The 18618-nt window shown below is 38.2% G+C and overlaps 3 protein-coding genes and 1 pseudogene across 4 annotated transcripts; 3 read left to right on the forward strand and 1 right to left on the reverse strand.

Annotated features, from left to right (window-relative positions):
- The first annotated feature begins 570 nt into the window (after positions 1–570).
- LOC148720312 (melanocyte-stimulating hormone receptor-like) lies at positions 571–2024 on the forward strand. The gene has a single exon (XM_088739219.1). It carries the CDS (start codon positions 600–602, stop codon positions 1545–1547), a length of 948 nt encoding a protein of 315 aa, XP_088595345.1. The 5' UTR covers positions 571–599; the 3' UTR covers positions 1548–2024.
- Positions 2025–8980: 6956 nt separating this feature from the next.
- On the forward strand, positions 8981–11184 carry LOC148720313 (uncharacterized). The gene is made up of 2 exons (XM_088737604.1): positions 8981–11045; positions 11156–11184. Exons 1-2 carry the CDS (start codon positions 8981–8983, stop codon positions 11182–11184), a joined length of 2094 nt encoding a protein of 697 aa, XP_088593730.1.
- A 1701-nt stretch (positions 11185–12885) lies between these two features.
- LOC148720314 (uncharacterized) lies at positions 12886–16649 on the forward strand (annotated as a pseudogene). Its single transcript, XR_015993288.1, has 3 exons — positions 12886–13196; positions 13973–14704; positions 15103–16649. The product of XR_015993288.1 is annotated as an uncharacterized LOC148720314 (transcript).
- LOC111347115 (melanocyte-stimulating hormone receptor-like) lies at positions 13430–16014 on the reverse strand. Its single transcript, XM_088737605.1, has 2 exons — positions 15985–16014; positions 13430–15534 (listed from the first exon to the last, which is right to left on the reverse strand). Exons 1-2 carry the CDS (start codon positions 16012–16014, stop codon positions 14572–14574), a joined length of 993 nt encoding a protein of 330 aa, XP_088593731.1. The 3' UTR covers positions 13430–14571.
- Positions 16650–18618: the final 1969 nt, after the last annotated feature.

Here is an 18618-nt window from a genome sequence, read left to right on the forward strand (position 1 = left end):
GTATCTTGCTTCAGGCACTGTCTTGTTTCTAATTAAAGTCGGGCTAGAAACGGATAATAAAAGGCTGGAAGACTTCAGTTTTGAATTGAAAATTTAAATACTTTTTAAGATATTTTGGTATCTGCGACAAAAGGTAAAATTGTCTAGTTTTAATTACTCGGAGATTGTCACGAATTCAATTAACTCCAAAACTGGTTAACATCTCTGCGAGGACTTTTTACTTTAAGTTTGTTGAGGTTGATAGTGATTCTTCTCAACTTCAGCAAGTAAGCTTGATAACCTATCCTGGTAATAACAGTTTATCCAAGTATTAAAGGAGAGAGTATTCGTAGCACTATGAAGTAATAATGTTACAGATGTCTTATCCTTGCCTCATTTTGCCAATTTATGCCTGCGGCGCACTCGAAAAGTCTAGAGAAGGAAAAAGTAAACTTTTAGACTTTACAGGCAATGCTCTCACGAAATTTATTACGTGATCACGCCAGGAAGTCTTTATATGATCGTTTCTAAGAAGGTAAGGCCTCAGTGATCGTAGCTGGACGGATGCTGTTAAGACGAAATTATTCTCGTTGCAATCTCAAGGGGAGAGAACCAACAGAATGATTGAGACAAACAATTTAACAGAAGGTGAAATACAGATGAAAACTTATCAAGAACTGGTATGTTCCCCGATTTTTACTAGTGGATTACAACAACAATCGTCTCATCTCGCAGTAGTAAATATGATCTTCTCTCTCACAGCATTTTTTGGTAATTCTCTGATCCTTGTTGCCCTTCACAAAGAATCCTCTCTTCATCCGCCATCCAAACTCTTGTACCGTTGTCTGGCAACAACTGATCTGTTGGTTGGTCTTATTACCCAGCCTCTCTATGCTATTCATCGGATGTCCATGTTTTATGAACATTGGAATCTTTGTCGATACACTAGGAGCGCCGGCTACTTAACAAGCTATACATTATGTGGGGTATCTTTGTTGACAATGACGGCCATTAGTGTGGACAGACTTCTCGCCCTGTTGCTGGAGCTTAAATATCAACAGATTGTAACTTTGAAACGCACATATATTTCTTTAGCTGTCGTTTGGGTTTTATCTAGTGCCGCTGCTTTATGCTACATTTTAGATTACCTTATAACCTTATGGTATGGATATTTAATGGTTCCGTCTTGTCTGGTGATCTTAATTGTCTCGTACACAAAGATTTTTCGAACCCTCAGCCATCATCAGGCACAAGTACAAGATCGTGTTCAACAACAGGAGAGCCAACCAAATACACTTAACATTTCGCGATACAGAAAGGCGGTGAACAGTGCACTATGGGTGGTTTCAGCTTCAGTTGTTTGTTATGCTCCGTATATCATACTTGAAATTGTGACGGCTCGTAAGAAAATATTTTCATCAGATCTAATCAACACCAGAGGAATAGCAATAACCTTGCTTTACTTCAACTCAACGTTAAATCCATTTCTTTACTGCTGGAAGATTAGTGAAGTGAGACAAGCAGTAAAGCAAACAATTAGACAAACGCTTTGCTGTCCATGGAGTTAGAACCCTTTTGAATTATATCCGCACTAAATCTTTTAAAGCTGACCTGCATATTCATTAAGATTCATACTCATATATAACAACTCATGATATATACTCGTATAGTGTAGAAACAAACAGGAAGCTCACTCAATACCAGTTCCTTGTTTGCTTTCTTGGTAATATGAAAGTGTGGGATAAAATTGAAATTCAGAAAGTAGTAGAGGAGAGCTGTTGAAGTCATTTATTCGTGAACGGTAAAAAAATTCCTCTTTTTGTATGGGTGTTACTTAAATAAAGCGCTCGATTTTAACGCCTTTTTGCCAAACGAGCTGGTCACAAAGCTAATTATGGATGTACCCCGACTTTGTTTTACTTCGAAAATTGTCTATGTTGGATATGAAAATGTGCATGGTATCTTTTTCGATATTACTACCCTCGATATTGCTCCTATTGCAGCTTTGTATCGACAAAGATTCCAGTGTTCATAAACCCGGTTTATGAAGGACATCCGATGAATAGGTGTGAGGGATCAAGAGGATCATATTTACCACTACGAGATGAATTGATTGCTGTGGTAATTCTCCTGCCAAACAGAGGGGAACATACAAGTTCTTACGTATGATGCACGATCCTTCGCAGTAGATAGCGCTATTTATGCAATAGCGAAAATCAGACCTGAAAAAAATCAGGCCTGCACGGGATTCGAACCCCTGACCTCTGCGATACTAGTGCAGCGCTCTACCAATTGAGATAACAAGCCAACTGGGAGCAGGCCGTTAAGTTGATTCGTAATAACTCCCATGACGATAGTTATTTATCATCACGGGTTTATTACGAATCAACTTAACGGCGTGCTCCCAGTTGGCTTGTTAGCTCAATTGGTAGAGCGCTGCACTAGTATCGCAGAAGTCAGTGGTTCGAATCCCGTACAGGCCTGATTTTTTTCAGGTCTGATTTTCGCTATTGCATAAATAGCGCTATCTACTGCGAAGGATCGTGCATCATACGTATTTAATACCGCAGTTCAAAATATATGAACTTCATATATTCATTGTATACAAGTTCTTGATAGGTTTTTGTCTCACCTTCTGTTTGAGGATTGGTATCGATCATTTTTTAAGTTTTTTTTTAGGATTGCAACGAGGTATCTTTCGTCTCAATAACACACGCCCAGCTATGACCACTGCAATACCACTTTCTTAAAAATGAGAATATAAAAACCTCTTGGAGAGATCATGCAATAAACTGAGCGAGAAGGTCAACTGTGGGTCAAAAAAAGTTCCTTTTTTTCTTAAACTTTTTCTTGCGCCTCAGGCATAAATGGCAAAATGCGGTAAGTATGAGAAATCTCTAATATTATTATTTCACAGCTTAATAAATGCTACTTCTTTTCATACATGGATAAACTGTTATTACTAAGATAAGCTACTTAGGTAACTTGTGGGAAGTTCAGGGTAAAAGTAGAAAGTCCTTGCCAGAGATGTAAATCGCAGTTTTGCATAAATCGAATACGTGATAATCGCCGAGTTATTGAAACTGTTCTATGTTAACGTTTGGTCGCAGATGCCAAAATATCTTCAAATATTTAAATTTGCAGCTAAAAATGTAGTCTTTTACTTTCCGGAGTTTCGCGTTTTTGACGCATGAGAAATTAAAGAAACAGTAAATAAGTTCGATATTACTCCCTTTTCTTGTTTTCTTAGTAACAGGAAGTGTGGAATGAACTTGAACTTGAAAGAGTTGCAAAGGAGAGCTTTTGAATTATCTGTGAGTGGGAGGTAAATTTACCTTTGCTTCTGATCATTGGAGATAATTAGACCTAATTACTTTGAATGCTCTGGAATAAGTGGAGAAAGAAAATGAAAGCAAAAAGGAATAAATAAGAAAAGCGACCATAATATCTTGCTTCTGTCACCGTTTCCACCATGAAGGCTCGAAACGGAAAGTAAAAAGCTAGAAAGCTTTATTGATTAAAAGATTGAATTGCAATATGTTAGGAAATATTGGTATCAGCAAATAACGGCAACATTGTTTAGTTTTAGTTACAAGGAGAATGTCGCGAATTCAATTTTATCCAAAACACTTCAACGTCGCTGGCGAGGACTTTTCCTTTTAGCTCACAGAGGATGATTCTGATTCTGATTCTTCTCAACCTCACGCAAACGAATTGATTTTTAACCTGTAAAAAAAGATTATTTAGGTAAGAAGCGAGTACTTGTCGAGCCATAAGATAATGATATTAAAGATTCCTAATGGCTGCGTCATTTTGCTAATTTACGCCTGAGGCACATGCAACTGACTAGACAAAAAAATATATCCTCCTGACACTAACCATTTCTTTCGACAACTTCAAGATAACTGCGTGCTATGGTAAGACATGAGGTTCTCTTCAGTATGACATGTTTTGAATGAGCGTTTCTTAGTCCGTAAGTGACAGCAATTTTAGTTTTTTTATAGCATAAGCAAGCGGCCAAGACTAACTCAATGGAATTTTGTCAACATGTTTTAACCCGCATCAGACAGTTAAACTTAAAGTCACACAGAAGATGCTCATTTGTACCTAAGGTGTCTATACTTGAATCCTGTCAGCAGGGCACACCAACATGACGTTGAGATGTTTTTCCTCCATCAAGAGATCTGTGATATTTGTTATCATACCCAACAAACAACTTATTACTACCAGAAATATGCCAACTAATACATTTGAAGTTATTCTTGCAGACAGAAAATCAGAGATACCATCCAAAATTTAGAGTTATCATGTATGCCCTTATGGTTTGCTCAGGAATTTATAGTATTACTGTTTAATGCATTTAACTTTTGAGAAAAAGTCTTCTGTCGATGTCATATTGATATATTGCGATTTGAACAAAGTGCTCTTATAACTTCATATTTGTCTGTATTTTACTTAATTAAGTCGCATTTTAAGGCTAGTTACTTTGGTTATAATTTTAACATAATTTCTCTTAGTTGCTGGAACCAGCCGTTCTCTTATGAACAGCCCCCTAAAATCTAAAGCTTTTTTGACTTTCGTTTTCTCTTCACTTTTTGCCAATTGTTCCCAATTTTCGTCGGTGCGCCCATGAAAATTTGAAAATGACCATTTGAAAATTTCACGCGATTTCAATGAAACAAAAGGTTTTACAAATCTTTGCTCTCCAAGTCTTTATTATCTTAACATAGAGTGAAAACTACTAACTTTTGAGCAAACTGACTCATTTTTTCGATGTTGTTCAGTCATTTGAATCACTTTAGTCAACGTATCTAGAAAACGTTTCCCAAATCAATTTTAGATTGCAAACGCCTTGTACTTTTTCCTTTGTTTATTTTTCTTTTACAAACAGCGCTAATTGTCGTAGAAATGTTGCGTGCGCTATGCTTTGTGTCATTCGTAACGTTACGTAACATAGCATGTATTTAAACCGTAATGTTCATCGTAGTTTTTTCAGTTTTACCCAGTAAGTTCTATTGCAGTTCATCGAACCGCACGTTGTGTATCTTTTTCGCCGTTAGGCAGTAACTCGTCAGTATCGTAACAAATGTAAGTTTTGTATTATGTAATTTTCATCGTTATTTCGTTATAGTTTTTCTTAAGTGTATTTAGTTTTAGGGGTATTTAAATTGTATTGTAATAGGTTTTTAGTTCGCTATTTTCTATGCAGTTTTAACCGTTTTCGTTTTGTTCGATCTATGCCTGAGGCTGTCACTAATTGTTGAGATTGGATATTTTGTAAGTCGCGTTAAAAATTGCCCTGGAGTTTTCGCAGAGAGTTAGTCGCCCATGGCAGTTACACCAATCGTACACTTATATACTAGGTATCTGTTTCGAAAAAGGTTGTCGGAAGTAATGGACAAAAGTGCACGCAACAATCTCGAAGTTAATCTGGGTATCCGATAATCAATGAATTTTTTAAGTGAAATAAATAAACTCCTCAAACTCACCATACCTCGTCCTTACAGCAACGTGTTCTCAGATTTCCCTGAAATACTGAGGCCAAGGAAACATGACCTTAAAAATACCCACAGTACCTTTTGGGGTTATAGTATACACTTTCACGCTTTTTTCCGACACCCTTTTTCGAAACAGCTGTATGTATCGACTAGCTTCTTACTTCTTACTGCAAGTGCCGGATTATCCTTCTCCTATGGAATGTATGGCCCGCGCCTCGCACTTAGGCCATCAATTGAATCGGAAAAAAATTGGTCCATAAATTACTATTCGGACTTCAAACTTAGTATGAAGGATTTAGATCATTTTATTATGCATAGTGTTAGAACATTAGATTTTTAGAATAGTTTCCTTAATTAGCGGCTTGTGACGGCCATTTGAGTTGAAACTGAAATAAAGTGTTCTCTTGTTCTTATTATTTGTGTGCTCGACCGTGATAGTTCAATGAACTCGTATTCGAATATGCTGGCCTTTTGATTATGGATTTCCACCATCTTACAGCATCACGTCATAGTGTGCACCTTTTTTTTTAACCCTTTTTAACCCTTTTTTAACCCTACACACCCTAATATCAACATGCATTTTCTCTATGCTGATCTCTATACTTTCCTTAAGGTGCTGATCAGGAGAATTTGCTTACAAATTAACAGCTTCTTTATTTGGTGATCATTTAGATGCTGTGACTCATTGGGGTCAAAGAGTTAAGTTTATTTTGTCATCAAATTTCGGAAAACAAAACGATCGATCTTAAGAGATCGCTATGAGAATAAGGGGTGGATCATTTTTATCTAAAACGCTCTCCTATACAGGCCTAAATGTTTTGTCTGGCCATATTTCCACTACCACACAAGTAGGGTTCACTACTGCGAGGATCGCTTTCACACATTTCATAAACCGGTGTACATATATATGATTTTCATATTTTCAAATTTATTGATTTATATCACTCCGACGGATTTTAATAGGAACCAACATAACGACCAGCTCCCAGTTGGCTTGTTAGCTCTGTTGGTAGAGCACTACACCGGCATCGGAGATCAAGAGGTGATGGGTTCAAATCCCGCGTGGGCCTAAATCTTTTTCAGACCTTGCTATTACATAAATAGGATTAACTACTGCGACGATCGCCTTCATAGGCTGGAAGAATTTGTTAATCAAAAAGTTGAATTTGATTATTTTAAGATATGTTGGCATCTCCGACCAAACGTTGATTTTTTAAAAGTCTATTTACTCAGAGATGATCACGAATTCAATTCCTCTTCCGAAACCGATTAATATCTCAGGCGAGGACTTTTTCTATTTTGTTTACTGAGACTGATAAAGATTCCTCTGCGAACCACACACATGGTGTAGATGGACTATTTGTCGTGCTAAGAAATAATGACGTTAATGAACTTTTTTTCACTTAACAGTAGATATGCTCGCTTGCGTAGTTAATTGATTGATCTCTGGAAGTCTTAATATGATCATGTGCAAGAAATGAAGGTTTCAACTGGGTAGCTGGGAAGCTGCTGTTAAGAGGACATATTTACATTTTAACTATAAGGAATTGAGATAAAATCAAAAAGTCTAAAAAATTAAAAACCATCTTGGTTTAAGAAAAATACCACGATGTTTCGAGATTCGCTTAACATCATTGCACTTACGGTTTTAGATCAAAGCTATTATGAGAAGAATGAGGAGAAGTGTCAACAAGGGCCCGGTTGTTTGAGGGTTGAATAACGCTATTCACTGGATAAAGCTCTATCTAGGAGAAAGGACAGAAGTTTATAACGCGTGAAATGAGAACGAATATGAATGTAAAAGAATTCCTAAGAGACACGTATAACAAAATTGAAAATATGCTAATAATAAAGAATTCACACGCAGAGTCATATTTTATTTATTCTATTTATTTATTCCTGCTAGCTATTCATACATTGGAAGAAAAAAATACATATTTTCCTAATTTTCTGGTGTGAACTTCACATTTAGACCCTAAACTATAAGAATAAGCGTAAGCTGCTCAAATTTGACAACGTTATTCCTTAAAACAGAGCCGTGAAGACATTAAAAATTCTTCCGCCATTTCTCGAATAACACACTGGAAACCCGCGAAAACAACTACAATGGTTTTAGTTGTGACGTCATGGACTGAGTTCGACAACGTCGCGAAGGCATGCCTTTACCAGAAATACGCAAAAGAAAGCTGGGAACAATTCTTTCGAATTTTATTCCTTCTTTACTGCGGAACCATAAAAACAACTCTCTCTCGGCATACCAAATTAGCCACGTTTGTTAAGTCGTTGACATCACTTCCGTTCTCGACTCAGTTTGTTCTTCTTAGCGCGGAGTTCTGTAGTTAGAAGAATGGCGGCCGTTTAGATCGCGAATTTACAGGGAAAATAATATTACTTCTCGATGGAGTTTTGCCTTAAGATTTGGCAAATTTGTTATTTAGGTATTAAGTACTTTCAATCTCTGAGGAGAAAAGAAAAGGTGCATTTTTGGTCGCAGTAGCATTTTAATCATATTCCCTTAGCACTGTATAAGAACCGATCGTGTCGTCGTGTTCAATGTTGTTAAATTTACTCTCGTACAAATCTTTAACAGGTAAATAGGTATCTTCAAATTTTCGTGAGCATTATGAACATTTTCCAGATAAGAAAACAAATCTTGGTAGACCGGCTCGTAGGGCATTAAAGCGTCATCGTCAAACGCTTTATTCGACTTATCTATGTACAAAAAAAACTGAACTCTACTGTCCATGCCACATAGCAACAGCTCTCCTTTACCGCTCTTTGAAGTTCAACTCTATTCCTCACTATAATATTAATTATTAAAAAACTAAATCAAGGAAGTAAAATCAAACTAACGTCCTATTTGTTTTTACACGATACGTGCATAAAACATGAGTTGTTTTACAGATAAAAAGTGCTGTCCCACGAAACAAAGGTTTCTCGAGACGTGCATGTTTACTGTTTTGACTCTCTGTCCTTTTATTTGCTCAACTACAAATAATATTAAAAAAAAAGGCTGGTGCAACGATGTTTTCACCTAACCAACGAGGGTTGTCCTGTAGCAACCGTGACTTCATGAGCAGCTTTAAAATAACAAATGAAATGATGACTTGATCGTGGAAGATCTAACTGTTCTAACTCCCTGAACAGCAAAGTGCCCGTCTGATTGTCTGCTCTACTGCATGTCTCACTTCACTAATCTTCCAGCAATAAAGAAATGGATTTAACGTGGAGCTGAAGTAAAGTACGGTTGTTGCTATTCCTTTGGTGTTGATTAAATGAGATGAAAATGTTCTTTTTACGAGCCGTCACAATTTCAAGTATGATAGACGGTGCATAACAAACAACTGAGGCTAAAAGCACACACAATGCACTATTTACTGCCATTCTCTATCGTAAAATGTTCAGTGCATTTGTTTGGCTCGCCTGTTGAACATGTACCTGGGCCTGATGATTGGTGAGGGTGAAAAATATCTTTGTGTACGAGATGATTGAGATTACTAAACATGATGGAACAGAGATATATCCACACCATAAGGTTATTCGAGGGTGTGAATGTTTTGGTCAGCGGCGCAATGGCGGTCAGTCGTAATTTTCTCGGCTCCGCCATAGCCACTTATCTATATCTGTTCTGTTGTTTAAGTCGCTCTTTAATTTATCTAAATACGCTCATTTTCTGTCCATCTTATGCCCTTGATGATTCTGGAGTTACAAAGACCACTAATGAAGTGGATTTATACCGTGCAAGTTGCTCGTCGTCGATGCGTTTGTTCCGCCATCTTGGATTTTCATCTTCAACAAGATCACATCGCTACTTCACTGCTCGGATATCTCATACTCCGAACTCTGTTTCTTCCTTTAACCTAACGAGTCTTCGCTTAACAACTAGTGGCGACATCAGCCCGAACCCTGGTCCACCAATTACGTCTTTTACAACAAATCGTCGAGCAGTTAAACATCGAAGCCATCATCATAGCCACCGCTCCAACGTTGTGCAGGTAAACCGCGTATCTGATCTCCATTTGAGTACAACGAACACTCAGCTGACCATGTGCACGTTAAATGCTCGTTCTATTTCAAACAAATCTGCACTGTTTGTTGATTATGTCGACGAATGCAAAGCTGACCTAGTTGCAATAACTGAAACTTGGTTATCAGACAACGACTCCGCTGTGTGCTACGAGATAACTCCTGCTGGCTATAAACTGTTACACTGCCCTAGGGGTGATCGTAGAGGTGGAGGTACGGCCCTCTTGTTCAGAGATAACATCAATGTTTCCAAGCTCGAAACTGTTTCAAGGATTTCCTTTGAATCTTCTGATTACCTTGTCTGCACTGGCTCCCTACGCTTTCGACTGGCAATCATCTATCGACCGCCGTACTCTGTTAATCATCCTGTGACTGTAAACAGCTTTATCGACGAATTTTCAGAGTACCTTGAATCTGTTATCCTATCTAACGACGTCCTGTGTTTAACTGGCGATTTTAACATCCATGTTGATGATCACAATGATTCAGCTGCTTGTCGCTTTTTGGATTTATTGGAGTCAATGTCTTTAACTCAACATGTGACAGAACCAACGCATGAACTTGGTCATACATTAGATCTGGTAATTACTCGAACGTCAGACAACCTTATTAGCGGTCGACCATCGCCTGACATTCTATTTTCGGATCATCTAGCGTTACTTTTCAAATTGAAAACACCTCGACCACCTCTCAAAGTTGGGCGTGTCTCATTTAGGAAGCTGCGATCAATTGATAAGTCTGCTTTTGCGGATGAAATCTGTAACAGCGAGCTTCTTCAAACGGATACTGAAGATCCTGACGAGCTTGCCGCCTTATTCAACAACACATTGCGTTCCCTGCTGGATCGGCACGCTCCTGTTAAGCAAAAGAATGTTACTATTAGAACTCGTGTTCCATGGATGAATCATGAAATTATATCGGCTAAACGTCAACGGAGGAAAGCTGAAAGGAAATGGAGGGCTTCTAAAGCACACATCGATTTACTATCCTACCGCGCAATGAGAAATCGAGTGACGTTTTTGAGTAACGAGGCTCGTAGTGCATACTATACAAACTTCATAACTGAGAACAGCACGGACCAGAGAAGGTTATTTAGAGCAAGTAAGTCCCTGCTGAATTTATCAAATGGTCCTGGCCTCCCACTGTCGACTAATGATTATCAGTTGGCTAATGATTTTGGAAAATTCTTTGCTCAAAAAATTGCTGATATCAAGTCTGCTATTGCAAACCAGAGCCGCCTTCCTGGCACCATTGACGCTACCAGTACTGTGACTGCTTCCTGTTTCTCAGAATTTACTCTCCTGTCCGAATCAGAGGTGTTTGATTTAATCAAAGCTTCATCAAAGAAATCTTGTCTTCTTGATCCTATTCCAACCAAGCTTCTTACTGACTTCGCCGATGTGCTACTACCTCCGATCACGAAAATAATAAATCTTTCGCTTGATTCTGGTTATTTTCCACGCATCTGGAAAAGTGCTCTAGTACGGCCGCTGCTGAAGAAGGATGGATTACCTCTTGTTTTTAAGAACTACAGACCCGTGAGTAATTTGGCATTTATCTCAAAGCTGGTTGAGACTGTTGTTGCCAAGCAGCTACAGCATTATCTGAATGGCAACAATCTGTTCCCAGTGTTTCAATCCGCCTATCGACAGAACCACAGCACAGAAACTGCACTCCTTAAGGTTACGAATGACATTCTCCTTAACATGAACAGTCAACGTGTTACTCTGCTTATTCTGCTCGATTTAAGTGCTGCCTTCGACACAGTTGATCACGACACCATGCTACGTCGACTTGAGTCATCATTTGGTATACAGGGGAAAGCCCTCTCCTGGTTTACGTCCTATTTGTCTGGTAGAACTCAACGGATCATGATTAACGATTCGCTATCGGAACCTTTTAAATTAGAATGCGGTGTGCCTCAAGGTTCCTGTCTGGGTCCGTTATTGTTTTCGTTGTATACGAGCAAGCTTTTTGAGATCATTGAATATCATTTGCCCACGATTCATTGTTACGCTGATGACTCACAAGTTTACATCTCATTTAGTCCCAACGACAGAGCTGAACAACTTGCTGTAGTGAGGAGTATGGAGGACTGCATCAGAGACATTCGTCTTTGGATGTTGAATAATGATCTTAAATTAAATGACGACAAGACTGAATTCCTTATCATTGGCACATCACAACAGCTGGGAAAGCTCGACAATATCAGTATACGTGTGGGCGACTCAGACATACACCCCGTGCCAATTGCGAGAAATCTTGGTTCCTGGTTTGATTCAAGGCTCTCCATGGCAACACACATCACGAAAATTTGTGCCTCTTCATTTTACTACATTTATAATATTCGTCGGATCAGAAAGTACCTTTCACAGCAGTCAACTGAAACTCTTGACCATGCATTCATAACGAGCCGCCTGGACTATTGTAATGGCCTATTATATGGACTACCGGACTGCTTGTTGAATAAGCTGCAACAAGTACAGAATGCTTGTGCCAGACTGATTCTTAAAGAACAGAAATTTTGTCATATTACGCCCTTAATTTTTAAGTTACACTGGTTACCAATTAGATATAGAATTGAGTTTAAAATATTGTTAATTACTTTTAAGATTCTTAATTTTTTAGCCCCTTCTTATCTATCCTCTCTTATTTCCCTTAGACCCCCCTCCAAATATAATTTAAGAAATTCCAGCGATAAGCTTTTACTTAGCCATCCATCATTTACATCGAAAGCTACACTGGGGGACCGTTCCTTTACCTGTGCTGCTCCGAAACTATGGAACGAACTACCGCTGGATATTAGGAGCGCAGGAACAGTAAATATTTTTAAAGCTAAACTTAAGACTCACCTTTTTCGTAGTGCATTTTTATAGCTTTTTTAGCCATTCTAAGTTTACTTTTAATTGTTTCTTAAAATTATTGTAAGTCTATTTTAATGGTAATTTTTAATCTTGTAATGCGCATTTGAACATTTTATGGAATTTGCGCACTATAAATTTTAATATTATTATTATTATTATTATTAATGGGTTAACCGACTAGCGACAAAGTCCGAAAAATACTACCGACTACCGACAAAACGAGAAAAAAATTACCGACTATCGACAGAAAAAAAATTAACCGACTACCGACATGGGCCGACATTATCGAAATTTGTTTCAGAAATATGAGATCAGATGAGCATTTTGTATTTTTTCCAGTTTACGAAGTAACCACATTAAAGGTAACTATAGAATTTCCTGTCGTCATCTTACTTTTTGCTCGGAAGAGCGCGGTATCATTTTGCAGAACAACTTCCGGTACTCGAGCCCACGAAACCTCCCGCTGTAATATTTGAACCACGTTGATTGTTCATACAGTCAGCCATGTCAGCCTAAGTGGAATCATAAAAATGAGAGTGAGTTTTTTCCCAAAATGCGAAGAACTCGCAATCGAACGCCACCGTAGCCGGGTTCCGGTCGACAAAGATAAAAAACACACAAGTATTCGAATTGAAAAAACATCTGAAAGAATTTTTGGGATTGAAGGAGAAAGCTCTTCAGTTTGGAATTGGTGGTTACTCGCTGAAGCTCTTCCGCCTGGCAAAATCGTCCTCGGGAAAATGTGAGAACTTTGCCATAGTAACAGATGGGCAGTGGCAGCTAGAACTGCCAAATTTGATTTCTGATGACGGCAGAAGTGAGCTCAACAGTAAGTCGAAGAACGCTCTATTAGTCTGAATAAATTTTAAACATGTCCAGCGGAGTGTGATGGTTGCATCACTGTAGTAGCTCTGTAGTTAGGTTGTAAGATTAAATATTTATGTTGTTCTCTACTCGTTCTATTTTTTCCATTTGCTGTTTTTCGTGAAAAGAAAATTTTTGTTTCAGAACGAGCTAACTAATAAAAACAATATCCCTTAGAAATAATAGTAGTCAGTAAAGTGGTTTAAATATAAGCTTCCATCTGTATTTCTATGTAATGAATAACTAAACTTGACAGCAATAACCGTTTAGCCTGCAAATCGATGTATTTGACTTCGATTGTTAAAATACAAAAGTTTTCTAGGTTGACAATCTGTCGTTTATCGCATTTATAATTTAAAGCAAATGATGGCATATTCTATTGATTATTGCGGCTTCAGGTTAACAGTCGCGTTAATGGCACCGGGCAGATTGAAGTTGAGAATTTATCAAAATAGAAAATGAGCAGATATAAACAGCTTAAAATAAACTTTTGGATAACCTGGCGTCAAACTACTCAGTTTTCTGTAGAATTTATTAAAGGAAAATTTCTTAAATCTTACGTGTCCAACTTTTGAACCACCTTCAGTGATGTATGGCGTGTTACATCGAGATGAGCAATTAACTTTTGCTGCTTTTCTCTGTGGGTTAAGGAATATATTTAGAGATAACGCTTAACGTCACCTGAGCCTGCTAAGATCTGCTAACGAGAGTACTTAAAACAGGCCCTATTTCACATTTTAGTGCACATTATCCAAGAAGTTACAAACTGGACCGCTCAACCCTTCGTGCTGCTTAAGGCGCCGGATGCAGGTGATACATCTGCGAGCAAGCAGAAGTTGATGAACGCTTCCGAAAAGAAAGGCGACCAGTGGGAAGTGAGGAGAAAACGTAAATCACGTGAAGAAGCGAGAGAGGACGAAAGTTTGGCAAAGAGGACTATGATTGAAGGAGGTGACATATGTAAAGGAGGGTGTGATTAGGGTTAACCGACTAGCGACGAAGGGCGAAAAATACTATCGACTACTGACAAAGATCGAAAATTTTAACCGATTACCGACAAAGTGACTGAACTTTAACCGATAACCGACAATTGGACCTCCCATTCAGACCCTCTATCTAATACGAGGTACTAAAATTGAAGTTATTGTTAGTCTATTATTATAACGTCGTATTTTTGTTACCGGTAAGAGCCTTCGCATGAAATATATTAGAACATGGCCAGTGTTTCAATTCCCTGTTGTTTATTTCTTCATAGTTCAACATTTCCGGCGAGCGTTCTTTAATGTATTAGCAGCTGTGACGTAAGGAATCAGTTTTGAAAGAGTTAATACGAGTATAACTCATGAGGGATCTAACTCCACGGACCACGGACAACAAAGTACCCGTCTGATTGTCTGCTTCACTGCTTGTCTCACTTCCCTAATCTTCCAGCAGTAAAGAAATGGATTTAACGTCGAGTTGAAGTAAATTAAGGTTAATGCTATTCCTCTGGTGACGACTAAATCTGATGAAAATGTTTTCTTACGATTTGTCACAATTTCATGTATATAACGTGGGGTATAACAAACAACTAAAGCTAAAAGAACCCACAGTGCACTATGCAGCGCCTTTCTGTATCGCGCAATGTTTAGTGTATTTGTTTGGCTCGCCTGTTGTTGAACATTATCTTGTACTTGTGCCTGATGATGGCTGAGGGTGAGAAAAATCTTTGAGTACGAGACGAGTAAGATCCCTAGACAAGATGGTGCCAAGTAATATGTCCACAATAAGGTTATACGGTAATCTAAAATGCAGCATAAAGCAACGGCACCTAAAACGACAGCTAAAAAAATATATGCGCGCTTCAAAGTTACTATTTGTTTATATCTCAGCCCCAGCAGCAGAGCGAGAAGTCTGTCCACACTTATGGCGGTCATTGTCAAGAAAGATAGTCCACATAATGCATAGCTTGTTACGTAGACGGCGCCCCTTGTGTATCGACAAAGATTCCAGTGTTCGTAAGCCATGGACATCCGATAAATAGCATAGAGAGGCTGGGTAATAAGACCAACCAACAGATCAGTTGTTGCCAGACAACTATACAAGAGTTTGGATGGCGGATGAAGGGAGGATTCTTTGTGAAGGGCAACAAGGATGAGAGAATATCCAAGAAATGCTGTGAGGGAGAGTATCATATTTACCACTGCGAGATGAATCGATTGTTTTTGTAAACCACCTGTAAAATAAGGCGAACATACCAGTTCTTGATAAGTTTTTAATCTGGGCTCCCATTGATAACAGACAGCTTTTTGCGTCTGAAGGGGCTACCCTGAGCCTTATAAATTAATAAAGGTTTTCACTTCACTTCACATGTATTTCACCATCTGTTAAATTGTTTGTCTCAAGCATTCTGTCGTTTCTATCTACTTCAGGGTTACTTGTGAAGGAAAATCTCGTCTTAACAGCATCCGTCCAGCTACAATCACTGAAACCCTTCTTTCTTAAAATTTATCATATATATAAAGACTTGCGGGGTGATCACGTAATAACCTACGCAAGAAAATTGACTGTGAAGTCAAAAGTTACTTTTTCCCTTGATCTTTGACGTGCGTTTCAGGTATAGATATTGGCGAAATAAGACAAGGATAAGACATCTGTATTATTATTATAGATAAAATAATATTGGTCACATATACCAAAATGTCTTGATATATTTGAATTTTTAATTAAAAACTGAACTCTTCCAGCCTTTTACTGTCCGTTTCTCGCCCGACCAGGATCAGGAGTTCATCTTTGTGCCTCATATTTGTCTTCAATACGATGGAAAACGTTATTTGGCAACTTTTTATTCTGTGATATTCATTCTTGCTGTTTGTCCTCAAATGTCACAAAACATGGGCTGCGGTGTCTCATTTAACATTAATGTGCGACAAAACTATGGGTTTGTTAATTGTCGAAGTTCAATTTCAAAGTGAATTTGCATTAAGAGTCCAACAGACAGACATCTGTTAGTTCCATTATTTGACAATAAAGTTTATTGGCAGCCAAAGGAATGAGATGATTATGTAATTTTTTTTTCTTTTAAAATTCATTGGCAGCGAAATGAATAAGGTTATGTGCATTCTGCTTTTAAGGGGATTACGGTTTCCGCTTGTGAACAAGGTGGGATAAAGCATTAGAGAGAAGTGAAGGAAAGCTGTTAGGGTTAACTTTCTTGCCGTAGAAAAAAATTCAAATTCATCCGATTAATTTCCTTACTTAGAGAAAGGGATTGACTTTGGCGATTTACTTGGAAGCCCCTAGTTTTATACCAGCCGGTCATAAGACTACTTGTCTATTTACATATTTTTAGAACAATTGTCTATAATGTTTATGAAGTTTTTTTAGTTTGTTGTAAACGATGTGTAGATGAGTGTATTAAAGGAAACCATCCAACCTCTATTCGCATATTGTGTTCTTTAAGATCGATGGTTTTTTTTCCTGAAACTAGATGTTAAAAGGGAAAAAAGGAAAATTGAATAAACACAATCAATAAAAAAAGTCGATGCAGAATGCTGCTAGTCTGTCGTGCGGTTGTTCACATTTAGCCCCAATAATTGTCACCAGCTGGGGCCTGTTTCTAGTCGAAGTCCCGGTAACTTAACGGGCCCGTAAAGCTGTTCTGTTTTCATTAAAAATGGGGTTGCTTAAAGTTTTGAAATCTATACAATAAAATTGTCAGCCAAAGAAATAAATTGGAATGGTCGGGGTGACAGAACTTGCTTCTCGTTTCTTTAAATTTGTGTTTTAAAATATGGCTTCGGGCCCGTTAAGTTACCCGGACTTTGGAGAATCGGCCGGCCCCAGCTGATTTCCCTCTCACTGCTTTCAATGAGTCTTTGGACGACGGGATTAGCCATGATCTAGTGATGGCTGAAACCATTTAATAGAGTTTGTGGTTCAATGAAAGTGCATTGAGGCGCGGTAACCAACGGTCTGAGGTTTGTTCGCTGATGGGGACTCCAAACTTTTTCTTTCTCCCACGCTCTTTACTCGACGAAAAAATCATCTCTCTTTATTTTTATCACCTAGCCCAAAATTACTACGATCTTTCCTATTCTATCTAATTTTGTCTTTAAGGTAACTATTCTGTCTTGCAATCCTGCCAGCAGGGCCACACCAACATGACGTTGAGATTTTTTTCCTCCACCAAAAGACCTGTGATATTTGTTATCATACCCACCAAAAAAACTTATTTACTACCAGAAATATGCCGACTAATATGATGAAGTTATTCTTGTAGACATAAAATCAGATATACTATCCAAAATTTAGAGTTATCATGTATGCCCTTATGGTTTCCATGGGAATTATAAGTAGTACTTTTTAATGTATTCAACTTTTGAGAAAACTAATTGAGTTTTCTGTCGATGTCATATTGATGTATCGTAGTTTGAACAAAGTTGGCAACAGTTTTGTCCTCTGATAACTTCATATTCATGTTTTTATTGTGCTTAATTCAATGAAATCTTAAGGCTAGTCACTCTGGTCATGTAAGCATGGTTCACCTGTCAAAACTTGTCAAAAAACTGTGTCAACACCTGTCAAAACTGAAACTGCTGTGACTTATCTCACTGATCAGATTTTGGAACACATGGATAAACATAATTTTTCTTAGTTGCTTGAACCAGCCGTTCTCTTCTGAACGGCCCACTAAAATCTAAAGCTTTTTTGTCCCTCGTTGTCTCTTCAATTTTCGCCAATTGTACCGAATTTTCGTCGGTCGACTCATTAAAAGTATGAAAATGATCAGTAGAAAATTTCACCCGATTTCAACATCTTAACATTGTGTGGAAACTTCTAACTTTTGAACAAATTGAATCTTTTTTGTCGATGTTCTTCAGACATTTGAATCACTTTAGTCAACGTGACTAGAAAACGTTTCCCAAACCAATCATGCTTAGTAGATATCTGTTTCGAGAAAGGTTGTCAGTCGGGAGTAAAGGACAAAAGTACACGCGAATATCTCGAAAGGTGTTCTGGGTATCCGGTAATCAATGTATTTTATAAGTGAAGGTGGTTCCCTTGTTTTGCACTGCCGAACCTTTTCTGCGCATTAAATTGCGACATCCAAGATGGCGGCCATTCTTCCCGCTAGCGTGAAAAGAACAGACAAGGGCTGTTTTTGCAGAGCGAAAGCTTTTATTGCAGAATAAATTGCAGGTGAGAGAATATGGCGGCTGTTCTGCGTCTGCGTTCCGCCGTTTGCTCCATTTTAGTGTATCTCTTAGCTTGATAGTTTGTAAACTGGCCGAATGTCTACTGGAACTACCCAGAGATGAAAAATTATCTAAACTGATGGTAGCAAAGACTGCGAACACAGTAAACATCAAAGCAGTGAAACCGCTCGGCGATAAGCAAGCCAGCAA

This window comes from Stylophora pistillata, chromosome 11 (genome assembly GCF_964205215.1).
Source record: "Stylophora pistillata chromosome 11, jaStyPist1.2, whole genome shotgun sequence".
Lineage (NCBI taxonomy): Eukaryota > Metazoa > Cnidaria > Anthozoa > Scleractinia > Pocilloporidae > Stylophora > Stylophora pistillata.

Excerpts from the sequence above, each read along its gene's own strand:
- LOC148720312 (XM_088739219.1), top strand. The coding sequence starts at position 600 with ATGATTGAGACAAACAATTTAACAGAAGGTGAAATACAGATGAAAACT.
- LOC111347115 (XM_088737605.1), bottom strand. The coding sequence starts at position 16,014 with ATGAGGCACAAAGATGAACTCCTGATCCTG. Across the intron at positions 15,535-15,984 it reads AAGATGAACTCCTGATCCTG|CCCCTTCAGACGCAAAAAGC; the intron begins GTCGGGCGAGAA and ends GGCTCAGGGTAG.
- LOC148720313 (XM_088737604.1), top strand. The coding sequence starts at position 8,981 with ATGATGGAACAGAGATATATCCACACCATAAGGTTATTCGAGGGTGTG. Across the intron at positions 11,046-11,155 it reads TAAGAACTACAGACCCGTGA|AACCACAGCACAGAAACTGC; the intron begins GTAATTTGGCAT and ends GCCTATCGACAG.